We start from the raw sequence: 14,205 nt of genomic DNA, 5'->3' as shown, positions 1-14,205 counted from the left end.
ACATAAGAATTTATCTAAAGTTAGGCGAACAAAAGAAATAGCAATGAACGTACAATTTTAAATTAAGTATTGAAACCAGTCGTTTGGCCAGGTCTGGTAAGGTTAGTGCTAACGATAATAATATCTAAAAACATAACCTTCGTATAAATAATCTACGAACAATACATTAATATCTGTAGACAACGTCGTGATGATATTTCATACTTCATTAGGACAAAAATAACTCGATCGTTCCAATTTGTCTGAAAACCCGATAGTCCGGATAGGAAAAAGAATCAGGCGTCAAGTAAACCAGAAGCTTCCGGTATCAATTCCTTGCGGAGATCAAACGGCACTAGGGGATTCCCAATTCCGCGGAAAAGAAACCGTTCCGCTATTATATTTCTAATTGAGTTCCTGGTCGATGCACGAGATAGCTTTCAAGCTGATAACAAGTCTATTACCATCAGACATCCAGAGTAATACTAATATTCTTTGCATAGCGAGACACAAAGACAGATGGAAGAGTGGAAATACCAGAATAAAAATACCAACCTAGAGAAAATTTAATGAAACTTTCTTCGGAGAGGTCGAACGACTAGTCCTCTCTTCTGGTGGCTAATGTGATTCGAACGGCGATGATGTTAGGTTAGGTTGGGAATAAACGTAGAATTGAACAGAGTTTGAGGTTATACATCGAGTTAATATGACGATGAGGAGAGAGTTCCTCTTTCGTTTCTGCAGTTCGCGTGTGGCATTGGTAGAAAGTTTTATATTAATTGCTAATTTTATTCTATAATTAGAATCATTTAAATAATTGTAATTTTTAATTAGACGCGATTCGAATGCCAATCTTCTTCAACCTTCGGAGTTTCGACAAAATCTTTGGAATCTTCTGTCACGCGCTTGACGCTGTCGATTAGACAAAAAATAATTCCAATATTTTACAATAAAATAGATTACAATTAAAGTAAAAGTTTAGAGTAATTAAGGTAGAATTACAATTAAGCACGATTTTAAAAGGATAATTTTATTACTTACCAGCCTTACACTTGTCATTCAAAATCACCTAACCCCAACCTAACCTCAATTAAATAAAGCATTTAATTAGAAAATCGGAAAGTATGTAAACTTAAAACTTTGATTAGAATATATTATCCGAATCTGATCAAAATCTTGCTCAAGTTTCGGGGTTTCAAAAATTGGTGTCTTTTATCATACGCTGGAAACTAGCAATTCGTTAAAAAAATAATTACATCGTTTTACAGCAATGCAGGAAAACCACTCGTTTGACGAAGAAAAAGCAAATTCGTCATTTTTGTGGAATTTAGATAAAGATCTTTCTAAACTTTCAAAATTTCAAAAAGATCATTAGAAACCTTCTATCGTACGCTTCAAGCTACCAATTAGTTAAAAAATTATTTCCATCGTTCCACGCTAATCCGAGAGGGCTGCTCGTTTGACGCAGCACTCAATAATTCCAATAAATTTGACAACTAATCCACGAAAGCAATCTAAACGAGCGTAGGCCACGGCTACCATTCGGCGCAAAGCAGATTTTCGTCGAAATCATATGAAATTCCAATTAGAGGCAATTTCAAAATCACAATTCTATTGGCGATCACCCGGTATGCATCTCGTTCTAATTTCGTTAATGAATTCTGCTTTCAACGTATCGATCTTGATCGCGATTCGAAACGCCCACGACGTCCGGCCGTCCATCCGGCTGCTTCCGGAAGTAGGCGTAGGTGACCGAAATTGATACGAAGGAACACCGAATCCAGAAGTTCTCGGTTACCTCGTTGTCGTCTACGTGTCCTATCGCTGCTATGTTCAGAGGCAAAACATCGTTTCGCGTACTACGAAACAATGTTATCGCTTTTCGTTCGACAGTAAAGTAGATACGCGTACCTTCTAACGCACGATGGGCTCGTGTCACGGTAGAGTGAAAATAGACGCCTTAGCGAGAAAGCTCCTCATTTTTTGATAGATGAAAAATTTCATATTACGTAATAGAAATATCCTCACTGAAAGTATTTCAGAAACTATTTCGATAGAAACTTTGTAAGTTTGTTTGTTTCTAAAATCTCTGCCCTCTCTATATACAGGGTGTCTCATTTTTATCTTGCCAAACAATGTCGATATATTGTACGATTAAAAGACACGAAATAAATAATTTCTAAAAATATTTCTACAGAAATTACCTGAAACATTTGCGTACGGTATAACGTCAAATTTTCTTGAAACTTAGCTTCAAATATTTCTATAAAAATATCTGTATTAATATATCCTACAAAAAGGTAATTTCCACCTAACTGTTTCTATTATGAAAATATTGATAAAAATCTTATTTTAAGTACCTTCGTAATTACTGTAATTACCGGCAGCGGTACACCGATAACTACGATATTTGTTTCATCTTTACTTCGTTAATTTTACAACAGCTCTGACTTGATTCACTTATACGGAATGTACATAGAAGAAAGAGAGGGAAAATTTTATTTGTAGAGGAAGAGACGGGGGAGGGATTCATTGCCGCTGAAAGCTCGGAACACTCGCGGGGAGTTTGATCGTGGGAGATAATGTGGTTATCGTGTGCGCCTGCATAGGAAACCATTAGGGGTGATGCGCGAAATTTCACCGGAAGCGGGATAGCCGCGGCCTTTCAACCCGAAAAACAGCCTTTTCATCGACGAGTTTACAAGTTTGCCATGTTTGCGTGTAAATATCATTTTCACAAAATTAATCAGAAAATTTCTGAATAAACGAAGATAAGAGTATAAATATTGCATATTTATCTCCGTTTTTGAAGTTTCGAGAAAACTTTCTGGAAATTTTCTATTAAACGCTCGAAACTACCAATCGGCGAAAAAAATAATTCCAATATTCCAAATTAATTCGTTTTGACGAGGAGAAGGAAAATTTATCAAATTCCACGCGAAGCTGTACAAATTTCTTTCAATTTTCAAAATTCCAAAATATCTTTAGAAATCTTTTGTTATACATTTACAATCAATCGGTGAAAAAAAAAAAATAATTCCAATATTCCAAATTAATTGATTTTGACGAAGCGGAAGAGAATTAATTGAATTCCACGAAAAGGCGTAAAAATCTCTTTGAATTTTTGAAGTTGCAAAAATTCTTTGGCAACTTGCCTTTCATATACTCGACGGTGTACCAACCAGCGAAAAAAAAATAATTCCAATATCCCTAGCTGACCGAGGCATACAGCCGCTTTGAAAAAGAAAAACCAGCTTCGCTATTCGGAAAAATATTTCGTCGAATATTCACAAATTTCTGTAAACTCCGATTCCGTTTAGAAAGATGTTTCGTCCGATATTTGCGAATTTCCAATAAACATTTACGATTTATTTATATTTATATCGTTCTATTATATATACTATAATGCTACAATTTTACTAAAAACAGCAACGTTATTAATATTATTTCTTTTATTTTTTATTTATTCACCCTGTTTCTACACATTCCGCGTGTTTCGTCTTTTAAATACAAGAATAAATAAAATATAAAAATTTTTAACCATCGACATTGTTTGTCGGTGTTTGTTCCAGCATTTGCAATTTATTTGCTATACAATATGTAAAACATACAATTTTAAACAACCAATATTGTTCGTCTTATTCGTACTTACAGTCTAGTTATTTTATAACCTCGCTGTATTCGTTTGCATTATTGGTTGGCTGTTTCGCATCAGGTTTCCAAGATCTTGCCAACATAGCCAGTAGAGCGTAGAAACAATTTCTTTCTACTTTATTCGCTTTCTACGCCATCAGTTTAGAACGCAGACGCGATTTTCTCTCCCCTCCTCTGATCATCCTCTCATTCTTATCAACATAAATACACGCTAGTACACATCGTGTACTTAGAGCGGCGCATCCTCTGCGGAAGTGCATATTAATGTTGTGCATCACGTTGGCTGCGCGCGACAAGTGAAATTGTTTTTAAACAACCCGCCGGGCTTTATCGCCGGAACCAATCGTAATGGTTAGTGGGAAACGAGTTACGATTCGTGGAACGTTTGAAAAATATATTTTCGAGCCGATACCTTGTCAGATCATCACCAGAATAATATGAAATTGCATTAAGAACGATAATTTATTTTTATCTAAACTCCATTAAGTATATTTCTTATCGTTATAGCCTGATAATAACCTCTGAATTCTTTCCAATTTTCTTCCCGTCCCCAACCTGTACCATAACCTCAAATGGAATCAACAATGACTATTTATAAAGGAATTGTTGTTTGCCGATTGGAAAATCTAATTCATTCTAAGTCTCGGTAAGATTAGGTTACTTATTTAACTCAGATTTAATATTTCATTCTATATGATAACAGATGAATGATTATCTCAAACTTAGCCTACATTTAACTGTGTAAAAGAGAATAGGAAGGAGATGAATGGTTTACTTCAAGTCAGACTTATATCTTCGAACAGAGATTTGGGTAAAAGAAACTTTACAGAAATTTAACCCAAACTTATCTAAATGTGAATAGCCAAGCGCAGTCCTGGCCTTAAGGACAGACAAATAGTCTGATTCAAGTGGAGAAACTTTTACCCAAACCAAGAGTGTAAAAAAATGCACCGAAATCTACTGGCAATTTAAACCAATTCTAGCCTAACCTAAAATTTAGCCTATAAACCTAACCTTGCGTATATGTATAGGAAACGTGATTTCTAGTTGAACCCACAAATTAAATTGTTCTATCTGAATGAACCTATGATACAACATAAATGAAAGACATAGATAAGCATGGTGTCCCACCATCGTGATTCAACCTGATAAGATCTTTTTCCATTGCGTAAAAGGAGATAAAGCGGCTACTGAAAGCTATTGCCACGATGTGACGACAAATGGTTTCAATGTTGTGTCCTCGACGTGTACGAGTCACGACTACGTAACATCTCGTGCGTTTGCACGGTAATTGAGTGCTGATGAATCATTCGTATTAACAGTTGCATCGATTTTCTTGCCCCCCAGCTGCGTTACACCGCGATGACTTTGCAATACGACAAGTTCGTCGACCGTTCGTCTCGTGTCTTCTCTTCGCGTCGAGCGATTAACTATACAGGCTGGCGTAATCGTTCGTCGAAACTCGCGAAACGGTGTCCCATTCTCGCTACTTTCGAAAGCTAATCAACTTCTTATACAACGCTAGATCATTTAGTAGATAAAAAATATATGATACAAAGCAAGTAGCTAATATGAATTTAAATTGAGATTAAAGACGACGTACGTATTTAATTTAAAATAGAATTACATATTACCATAACTTCTCAGAAATGATTAGATTAATAATTAAGTTGAACCTAGATCCAACTAGACTTAAGAGTAAATTGTGGATAAAAAATATATTGATGAACGGTATATTGTACAAAGTAAGTGGTTAATGTGAATTTGAATTGAGATTAAAAGCGACGTAGATTAAATTCAATGAAATTTAAATTTTGATTATAGCCTAAACATCAAATTATAAAATCAGAATATAGGTTAAGTTAAATCTAAATCTAAATATAATACCTCGTGATTCTGTCCACCAATGGAACAGATATCTAATTCAAAGAGTAATTAAAATATAGTAGAGACGTAATTTAAATCTAATGAAAGTTTAGTGCTGTCATAACCTAAGCATAATTAGAACGCAACCCAAGCCTGACCAAAATCTAATCAGAACGTAGCTGTGAACGTAATCCAAGCACATTACCGAAGCCTGAAACCCTAACCTAAATTTAGCCTTATCCTAACGTTCAATCAAAATCTATATCGAACCTAACCTAAACAATTGAAAAACACGCTCAAACAATTATCTATCGTCGCAACAAAGTAATAAAGGAACTTGTAACAACAAACAGACAATTTCTCGAGTTATAGGTTCGTTCTTAACCTAAAAAATTAAAGAGCATATTCGAACAATCGCTTATCACATAAAATTCTAAAAAAAAAACTTCTAAAAACACTTTTTTCAGATCGTGTATTATTTTCTAGAGAGTCAAGAAGATTGGAAAGTTATGGAAAAAAGAATGACGAAACTAGGACTGTCCCATTACCCGTTGATTCATTATCCTAATGAAGTGCATACCAAGCTCTAAAATCGGTCTCGGAAACGTCTTCCAGCACGCGAATACTTTTTCCCTTTCTTTTCCCCTCAATTTAGAGAATGTTTTACATAATCAGTTTAAATATCATGCTTAAAGATCGAGAAATTGTATTCCCACCCATTAATTATGTACTTTTTAATGCAACACAGTTGGCAATTATATTCAAGTTTTTCTTAGAGGTTGCGAGTCCCGTCGGAATTTCGATTAATCCAGTCTTCAGTCTCCCATCAGATAATCGAGTTTCTACCGTGTTATTACGCACACATTATTTCTAGTAATGTTATACGTGACGATCGAGTCAACGTAGAATTTGCCACGATAAACTGTAACATCGAGCTCGAAGGGTTCAACTTCCTCGCTTCTTACGTTTAAATACATTTGCATTAACGGTATCAGAGCATTGACTGCGAATAATTTATCACGAGTTCGTTTGCATTTAGATAAAGGAATAATTTCATAAATTATTTTAGGTTAGAAAGGGTGCCACATAATTTTCTGTTTAAAAGTTTCGTACAAGCGCGTCAATAGGAACGGCGCATGGCAGGTTGCCTGACGCCAGGCACCTAACTCCTAAATTTTTAAACATTCGTCACTCAAAAATGACTTTAGATATATGTTTACTAGACATAAAATATCCTTTTTAATAATCTACGATTTATCGTCTATAGTTTTGTAAATATTCGATATATAGCGAGATAAATAAAAATTAAAAGAAAGTTTCACTCGTATATATAGTAAATAGCCTTTCACCCAAAAGACTTCAAGTTTCGACTATACGCATAACTAAATTTCACCTATTTATTCGTATTCATCAAAATATAAATGTTCGTAAATGTTCGCATTGTAATGACAGGAATCAAGAAACTACCTTAACCTAAATTCCCAATGCCTACCCTAACCTATCGGCACGCGTAAATATACCAAAGAATCACTACGAACAGATCTTCTGTAACATCCTCCTCTAACAAAAACCACATACCTGCACATTATGGCGTAAAAAATTGCAAAGGCAATCACGAAGCTTAGCGTAAATCGGTTTCCCCTCCGTTGGATCCATTCTCGGGCAATAATCATCGGAAGCAATACGTCGTTTCGCGTGGCCCGCAGTGCAATGTTGCCTAACTTCTTCTACCGACGTGCAATTCAACTTCAGAAACTGCTGTCTGCTGTACATATATCGTATTAAGTCGCGATACAAAGTGCCGCGCCAATTTCCACCCGGTCGTTGTTCGTTGCTAATAACTGCGCGCAAGAATTGTTCGACGACTGAAACAAGCCTTTGTACAGTTGCCTGGCAGCGATACAAGGCTAGGAATGACAAAGAGCACGCTCACAGATAATGCCACGCGAAAGCAAAGGGGACTAAATGGCGGACGCGTTGTGCATGTGTTGCTCTTAGGGTTTCAGGAGTTACAGTACTCCTGAACTTTGGATTGGTCTGCTGTTAATGCATCAGGCAGCTGTCGAATTGCTGTTCCTATATGGCAACTAAGTGATTGCGGGTTTTGTCATTAGATAGTATTGACAAAATCCGCAATCACTTAGTTGCCAACCCAATAACTACAATTTTTTTTCAATTTCTATGAAATCAACTGTTTCACGTGGATTAATTTCGATTGTTTCTCTCGCGGCTTATCTATGATCTCTGACACACAGGACGTATCAGATGCATGCACCGAGTACAGTAACCAACCAGTAGGAATTTGCTTCATCCGCGAGATATCACGACGATTATTATACTTTAGACATTTCATATAATTTTGTGCATTTTCTGCATTACGTGCAACTCTGCGCTTTCGTAATTCCTATTCAACGCACTTTTCTCTAATTTACGATCAACGAAGTCGTTGAATACAGCCTCTGAGAAGCTCGCAGCTGCACTAAAGCTCACTTACTTTGCAAATCGCAATAACTCGATACCGATACCAATTTGACGCTCGTAAAACGAAACATTAATTTTACGGCTATTTTTCCTATCTCTCATAATGAACCGTGTCGAGCATTTAATGGCCCGGGATCTTACAATGAAAGCATCGGTATTGCTCGTTGGCAGTCATCGATGCGTAGTAAAAGTGGCAAAAAGAATCGATGCCAACCGCAGAGTGTCATTATCACTGATGGATGGAATTAGGTAACTGAGTTACTAACAAGTCGTTAACGATTCTCTGGGCGGCCGTTTCAGAATGCATCGCCCTGGGATCACGATCCGGGTTTGCGCAATGGCCAGTGAAATCCACGTAGGCCCTGTAGAAATTATTAAACCTGTTATAGACGGGGTCGTTTGTTAATCAAGGACTGCTTTGGTCACGGAGTTGATAAATCAATAAAGACGAGTTAATTTTAGTCAGATCGTTTGACACTGCCACGAGCAAACCGATAATCCATTAAATCTTAAATGGAAATTGTAATTCCACGAATATAATAAACGAATATAGATGATAAATATGCCACAATGATTTTACTATCTACGCCTAGCTTCATCACGCGCTATTTGACAAATATTATCCGTAAGCTCGTACAATGTATTTGCGAAGTAGGTAAATATTTGTAACACGGCATCCAATTTTGTGACGTAAAAATCACTATATCAAGACGCGATCAAGCTACAATCAACCGCATCAAGATAGAATCACGGAGATCACCGAGTAGTTGGTGTTAGAACCCAGAGAATTTGTTGCCAATTTGAACGAGACTGGGCAGCAAGCTCGAAGCAAGGCTAAAGAGTACTTGTCATTAGAAGAGCGCTCGCCACGAGATCTCAGAGTAGCAATTTCTTAAAACACCTTCAATCCGTAGAATACGTTGCGTTCAGATCGCTGATGAAAGTGCGATATATAAAAGAAAAATTGAATTACGAGGAAATCGGCCGTAACGAAGTCTAATTGGTGTTTCAGAGGGCAACCAGAGGGAGGCGGTCGAAGCTGTGGCCAACAATGCTCAGATCCTGATCGCGGAGCATCAGGGGCCCCATAGGGGTGGGGAGGTGGTGGAAGAGAACAGCAAACGCATCCATCTGCGCTTGGTTACGATCTCCATAGGACGGTAACCGGTTCGTGGTCCTGGAGGAGGCTGGCGATGAGCATGTTGAGCATACTACGTAGAAATTGGGCACTTCGGGTGTCGGTGGTGCTCAACATCTGCGTGTTGCTCTACGTGTGCGCCCACTTCGGCTCCTCCGGGCCCTGGATCGAGGAACCACCGACAAATTGGGCGGCGCCGTTGCAATCCGAGACCTTTGGCGCCGTGGACCTCGTAAATGGTACTCAAAAGGGCGCCACGTCGTCAGCTGTGCCTGCCATCAAGGATGCCTCGAACAAGAGCGCACGCGGTAACACGACCAGTCTAGCCAGGGCGAGGTTGCTCACCATGAGGCCAACGACCAACGAGGCCAAGGCTGATAACAAGAACGGCGACGGGCCAGAGCACAGGCATAATCAGACGGTGAGTAGATTTCTTCGGAGTTTTTGGCTACGCTGCAGCCGGCAAAAGTAAAATTCAAGCGAGTATTCAACACTGTATTCGTACACACTTTACACCTTAAAGGGGAACAACACTTTAAACACTTAACTAACGCTTTGAAGGAGAATAAGTTTGTAAAAGTTGGACTTGAAACTATTTGAACTCTGTCGAGAGGCTGAGAACATCAGTTCACTGGATGACGCGTGGAAGAAATTTGGAGAAAATTGAAGTTACTAGCAGTGGCTATGAGGATAGCACATGGCCTGTAAATGCTAGTAACTTTTATATTTTAGTAACTAGATACTCTTCTTATCATGCGAGTAACGATGCGGAATTCTGAGATTATAATTTTTCTTTACGATCTTTCTTTCATTGTGGCTCTTACTCCTTCCTTTTTTTCGCCGTTGTGTAGAAGCTATTTGATGCGAGTATTGACTGTAGTGGTGCATTCTTGTTTCGCTAAATGTCACCAATATGGGCCACCTAAAGCGATAGGTCCAGCAAAGACAGAAGGATGGAAAGGTCAAAGACTGGACTCATGGCAAACGAGAAGCAGAAAAATAGTTTGCAATAACGCCTTCCTTTCAGACGAGTAAAGAAAAACCCAATACAATACGATACAATGGAAAAGTGAGGGAACATTCGCTCGCTTAGTGTGAACGCGCCATAACTTGTTCAAAGAGGAACGTTACGATGTGCAAACAATACGCGCATTGAGACTTAAATAATTCAGCTTCTAAGTAAAATTACCATGGAACAATGTGTGCATTATTTTGAAAAGAATAATCTAACGCGAGCTATTCAGCCATCTTTCTAACGGTTCTTTGTAGCATCGCCCATATTTAAGATAATGCCATGAACTAAATAGAACCCAGAGGAGTTAAAAATTAATTTTTTGAGGTCCTCTGGAGGAGCTTAATAAATATGATGATAATATATAATTGAAAATTCGAAAGGCTAATGTGCCTCAAAATTTCAACAAACTCATTGTTAGTGGTATACTCGATTTTCCACAAACAATTTCATATACGTTTTCCCATATATTCCTATATTAAGCTGCTTACACACATGCATAGCATAATCATAATAAGAGCGATGGTAGAAAATATTGCCAACAAGTTGCAAGGAACAAGTTTTCTTTGAGGAGGGAAAAACAACTTCTGCATCAGCGTAGTACAAATTCATAAAAATGTACCTATGGAAAACCCGGTATGCGTCACCTGTTAGTTCTAAAAAGAAACTCAATGTTCTGCTCATCTAGGTAGCTAGCATGAACAAAGGCCAGGAAATAACTAACCAATATTTGTTGGTACTTATATTTTTCACTATAGAGACGACGTTATGACAATGTAATGTTGTGACTTCTAGCATTATTACTAACTATTTAGCACGGTAAATTGCACTTCGATTCTATATCATAAAATGACTAATCCTGATTTCAGCAGGGAACACGTCGATCGAAAAACTGATATTGAATAGTCAATGGTAGTAGGCAGGCCTTGATCAAACCAGATCAAACGAAATCGACTCAAATCGATTATGGTCTTAGACCATAGATTATAAACATTAAGTATCAATGAATTATTCACAGGTTGGCTATTTATACCGTCAACCATAACCAATTTCACGGATCGATCGTTGTTTCGATCAACAGCTCTCCGCGTACCATTTGCTAGCATCACAATCTTGAACAGATTACCTCGGCATCGATCGATAATCACGTTCGATCCCATGCAAGTAACGTCAATCGCGCGCGTTGCCGCGATAATTGAGCAAAAAACGACGAGAGAAATCTCGTCCTATCGGACTTTCCATCAAACGACTTGCTCGGATCTCGGATGACTAATCCGTTCTACGACTTGGTTCTACGTCTTGTGTTTCTGGGTGAAGTTTAACATTGTTGTGTCAACACCATTCTGAAGTAATTATCGAAGGAAAATAGATCCTATTATGGTTGATTGTGGAGTTGGTTTTAATTAAGCGTGGTATTGGTCGTGGAAAATTGATTTCAGTTGCACGTGGAAGATATGAAATTGATGCCAGGAAAGTGATACTAATTGAGCGTAGAAAATGTGTAATTGGCCCTGGAAAATTGATTCCAATTGCACGTGGGAAATGCGAGATCGATGCCGGAAAATGGATTCCACATTGGATATGGAAAAGGTGGAAATTGAATTTGAAGTTGACGCCAGATAATTGATTCTGATTGAATGTAGAAAATGTGGAATTAATTCCGGAAAATTGATTCTAATTACACGTGGAAAATAAGAATTTGATCGCGGAAAATTGATTCTGATTGGATGCAGAGAATGTGGAACCGATCCTGGAAAATTGATTGTAATTAGATATGGAAAATTGAATGTGCAATTGATGGAAGAAAATGCATTTACATTGTTGCTGGAAAATTCTATATGCAATTATATCTGGAAAATATGGAATTCGTCGTGGAAAAACGATTTCAATAGTAAGTGGAAAATATGGAATCGTTGGTAGAAAATTCGATAATTGGATATGACATTACTCGTGAAATTTTCCACGTAGAATTGATTTTAATTGGATATGGAAAATATATCTTTCACGAAAAAGCAACTGATAATGATGATACTAAAGAAATTATAGTATGTAATATTATTTATAATTATAATTACTTGTTAAATATTTTGGATATTCATAAGATTAGTAAAGTTCAAAATTAATCGTGAATCCTTTGATTTCGTGATATCGAAGAAATTACGTTTCGAGAGGGTCGATGCGAGCTGTATATGACAGGAATATGAGCCAAGTAGAGGGTTCTTGGATTACAGAGTGCCCATCGCCGTGGATATTTTTTGTCCCGGCCTTATCTCGCCAGATCTTATCGCGGAAAAAAGTGTATTCTGCCCGAAACTATCGACTTTCATCCAAAATTCAACTGTTCTCGCCGCTGGATGAGAAGTAACTCGACCTCGTTTAAAATCCTGATCATTGGATAAGATCTGTCGACTCTTTCAAGAAACTACATCGAGTTCAGAAGTGGTCGCTCTTACATTGCCGTATTACATGCACGGTAGTCACGATAACGTTCGTGAACTGAGATTCGAGATACTAGCTGCGACCAGTGTAACCATTTTTAACATTAACTGTATATTACCTGATTACCCATTCACATACATAACAGTTCAACATCATTCTAGTAACCGCGTTGAAATTGTTTAATCTATCATGAATATCTGAAGTTTCAAGTTACACTGTTTACCTTCAAACGTTTCGAAAAAAACTTTAGCTCGCTTAGCTCGTTGATAATGGGAACGGCAATGACTGGAAAATTTCCATCAGTAAGAATATAAAAAGAGACGAAATTTAAAATAAATAATATTCATGTCCAATTTCAAAAGACTTCAAATTACGGCGGATAAGTTTCGTCATCCAGAAGTCTTCAAAAGTTTGTATAATTCACCAATTGTTCGATATACGTAGGTTTAAGGTTAAGCGTTTAAGGTTAGGTTAGGTTAGGTTCCTTTTTTTCGCGAATCAAGTTTCTCGCTGTTTCCTAGGGGAGTGTAGAGGAATTAAGTCGCGTAAAACCGGGCTCAGAAGCCGCCTCCTACCGCTTGGCAGTTCAATATTTCAAAAGGGAAAACTTCAACGTGTATCTCCGCCTGCCCCCTTTCGCCTTTCCCCATCCCGTCACTCTGCAAAATTGGAGCGAAAGCTTTTACCATCTCCTTCTACGACCTTTCTGATGGATACTGCTGCAAGAAACTGTATCTAACGATAATTTAGTAATAAAGGGGAATGCCGGTAATGTCACGCGCAAAATTCAGTATAGAAGATTGTGAGGAAGTAAGCGAGGCAACCGTTGTGGTATTATGTTTTATCGAGAATAGGTTCAAGAGTGAAATTGCATCGTGTGACCTGCTTATATACTGTTAGATTGTATTTTATATCATATTTGTTTCCTATACTTCGATGTAAAGGAACCATTATTCCCTAGGAGTTTGTCTAGGGATCCCTATAATTGACAAACATTTTCCTTTCAATTGGAATCACGTTTTAAGTTAGATTAGACTTTCTAATTGATTTTTGTTTGGAATAAGTTTGAAATGATGTCTTACTTCTCGCTTGAGTCAGATTTGAGGACCAATATTCTTTGCCAGGGTCAGAAGGCTTAATTTGGTACGCCTCGGGTCCGCCAATTAACCAATTTGGCATTTCTGTTACAGGCAAAGAACGGTTTGCCGGTTGTTCAATCACCGATGAGCCTAAAAGAAGCTGTGCAGTGCAACGAAAAATCCTTGGAACCGAGGAGGGCGCAGCGAGGTGATTACTGGGTCCTCTATAATTACGTGCCGATGAGCATAGCGGTGAGATGTTGGGAAAGCGTGACGTACACCACGCACGCGGATTACACGTTCCTGGACAATCTGGAGCCGTTGCTGGAGCGATGGAGAGCGCCGATATCGATTGCAATGCACGCCCCTGGCACAGACTTCGCGGCGACCCTCGACGCCATCAAGTACTCGAGAAACTGTGGCAGCTCTCTGGTCTCCCAGCTGGTCACCTTTCATGTATTCTTCAGCAGCAAACACGTGCCAAAAATGGTCAGTATTAATGACTTTCTTCCTTTCTGTATCTTATTTATGTCCTATTTGTTGGACCGATTAATGTT

General features: G+C 38.0%; 1 protein-coding gene across 2 annotated transcripts in view; it reads left to right on the top strand.

Moving 5' to 3' along the window:
• LOC122576365 (beta-1,4-glucuronyltransferase 1) overlaps nt 1–14,205 on the top strand; it is a 57,787-nt gene that overhangs the window by 34,585 nt on the left and 8,997 nt on the right. For both annotated transcript variants that reach the window (XM_043746551.1, XM_043746552.1), the window contains exons 2-3: nt 8,993–9,539; nt 13,760–14,137. In XM_043746551.1, the coding sequence (XP_043602486.1) occupies nt 9,174–9,539; nt 13,760–14,137 (744 nt within the window). In that variant the 5' untranslated portion in view covers nt 8,993–9,173. The remainder of the gene's footprint in view (nt 1–8,992; nt 9,540–13,759; nt 14,138–14,205) is intronic.

Source organism: Bombus pyrosoma, linkage group LG16, assembly GCF_014825855.1.
Source record: "Bombus pyrosoma isolate SC7728 linkage group LG16, ASM1482585v1, whole genome shotgun sequence".
NCBI lineage: Eukaryota > Metazoa > Arthropoda > Insecta > Hymenoptera > Apidae > Bombus > Bombus pyrosoma.
The sequence above is the reverse complement of the archived record's forward strand: the minus strand, read 5'-3'. Positions and strand labels throughout refer to the sequence as shown.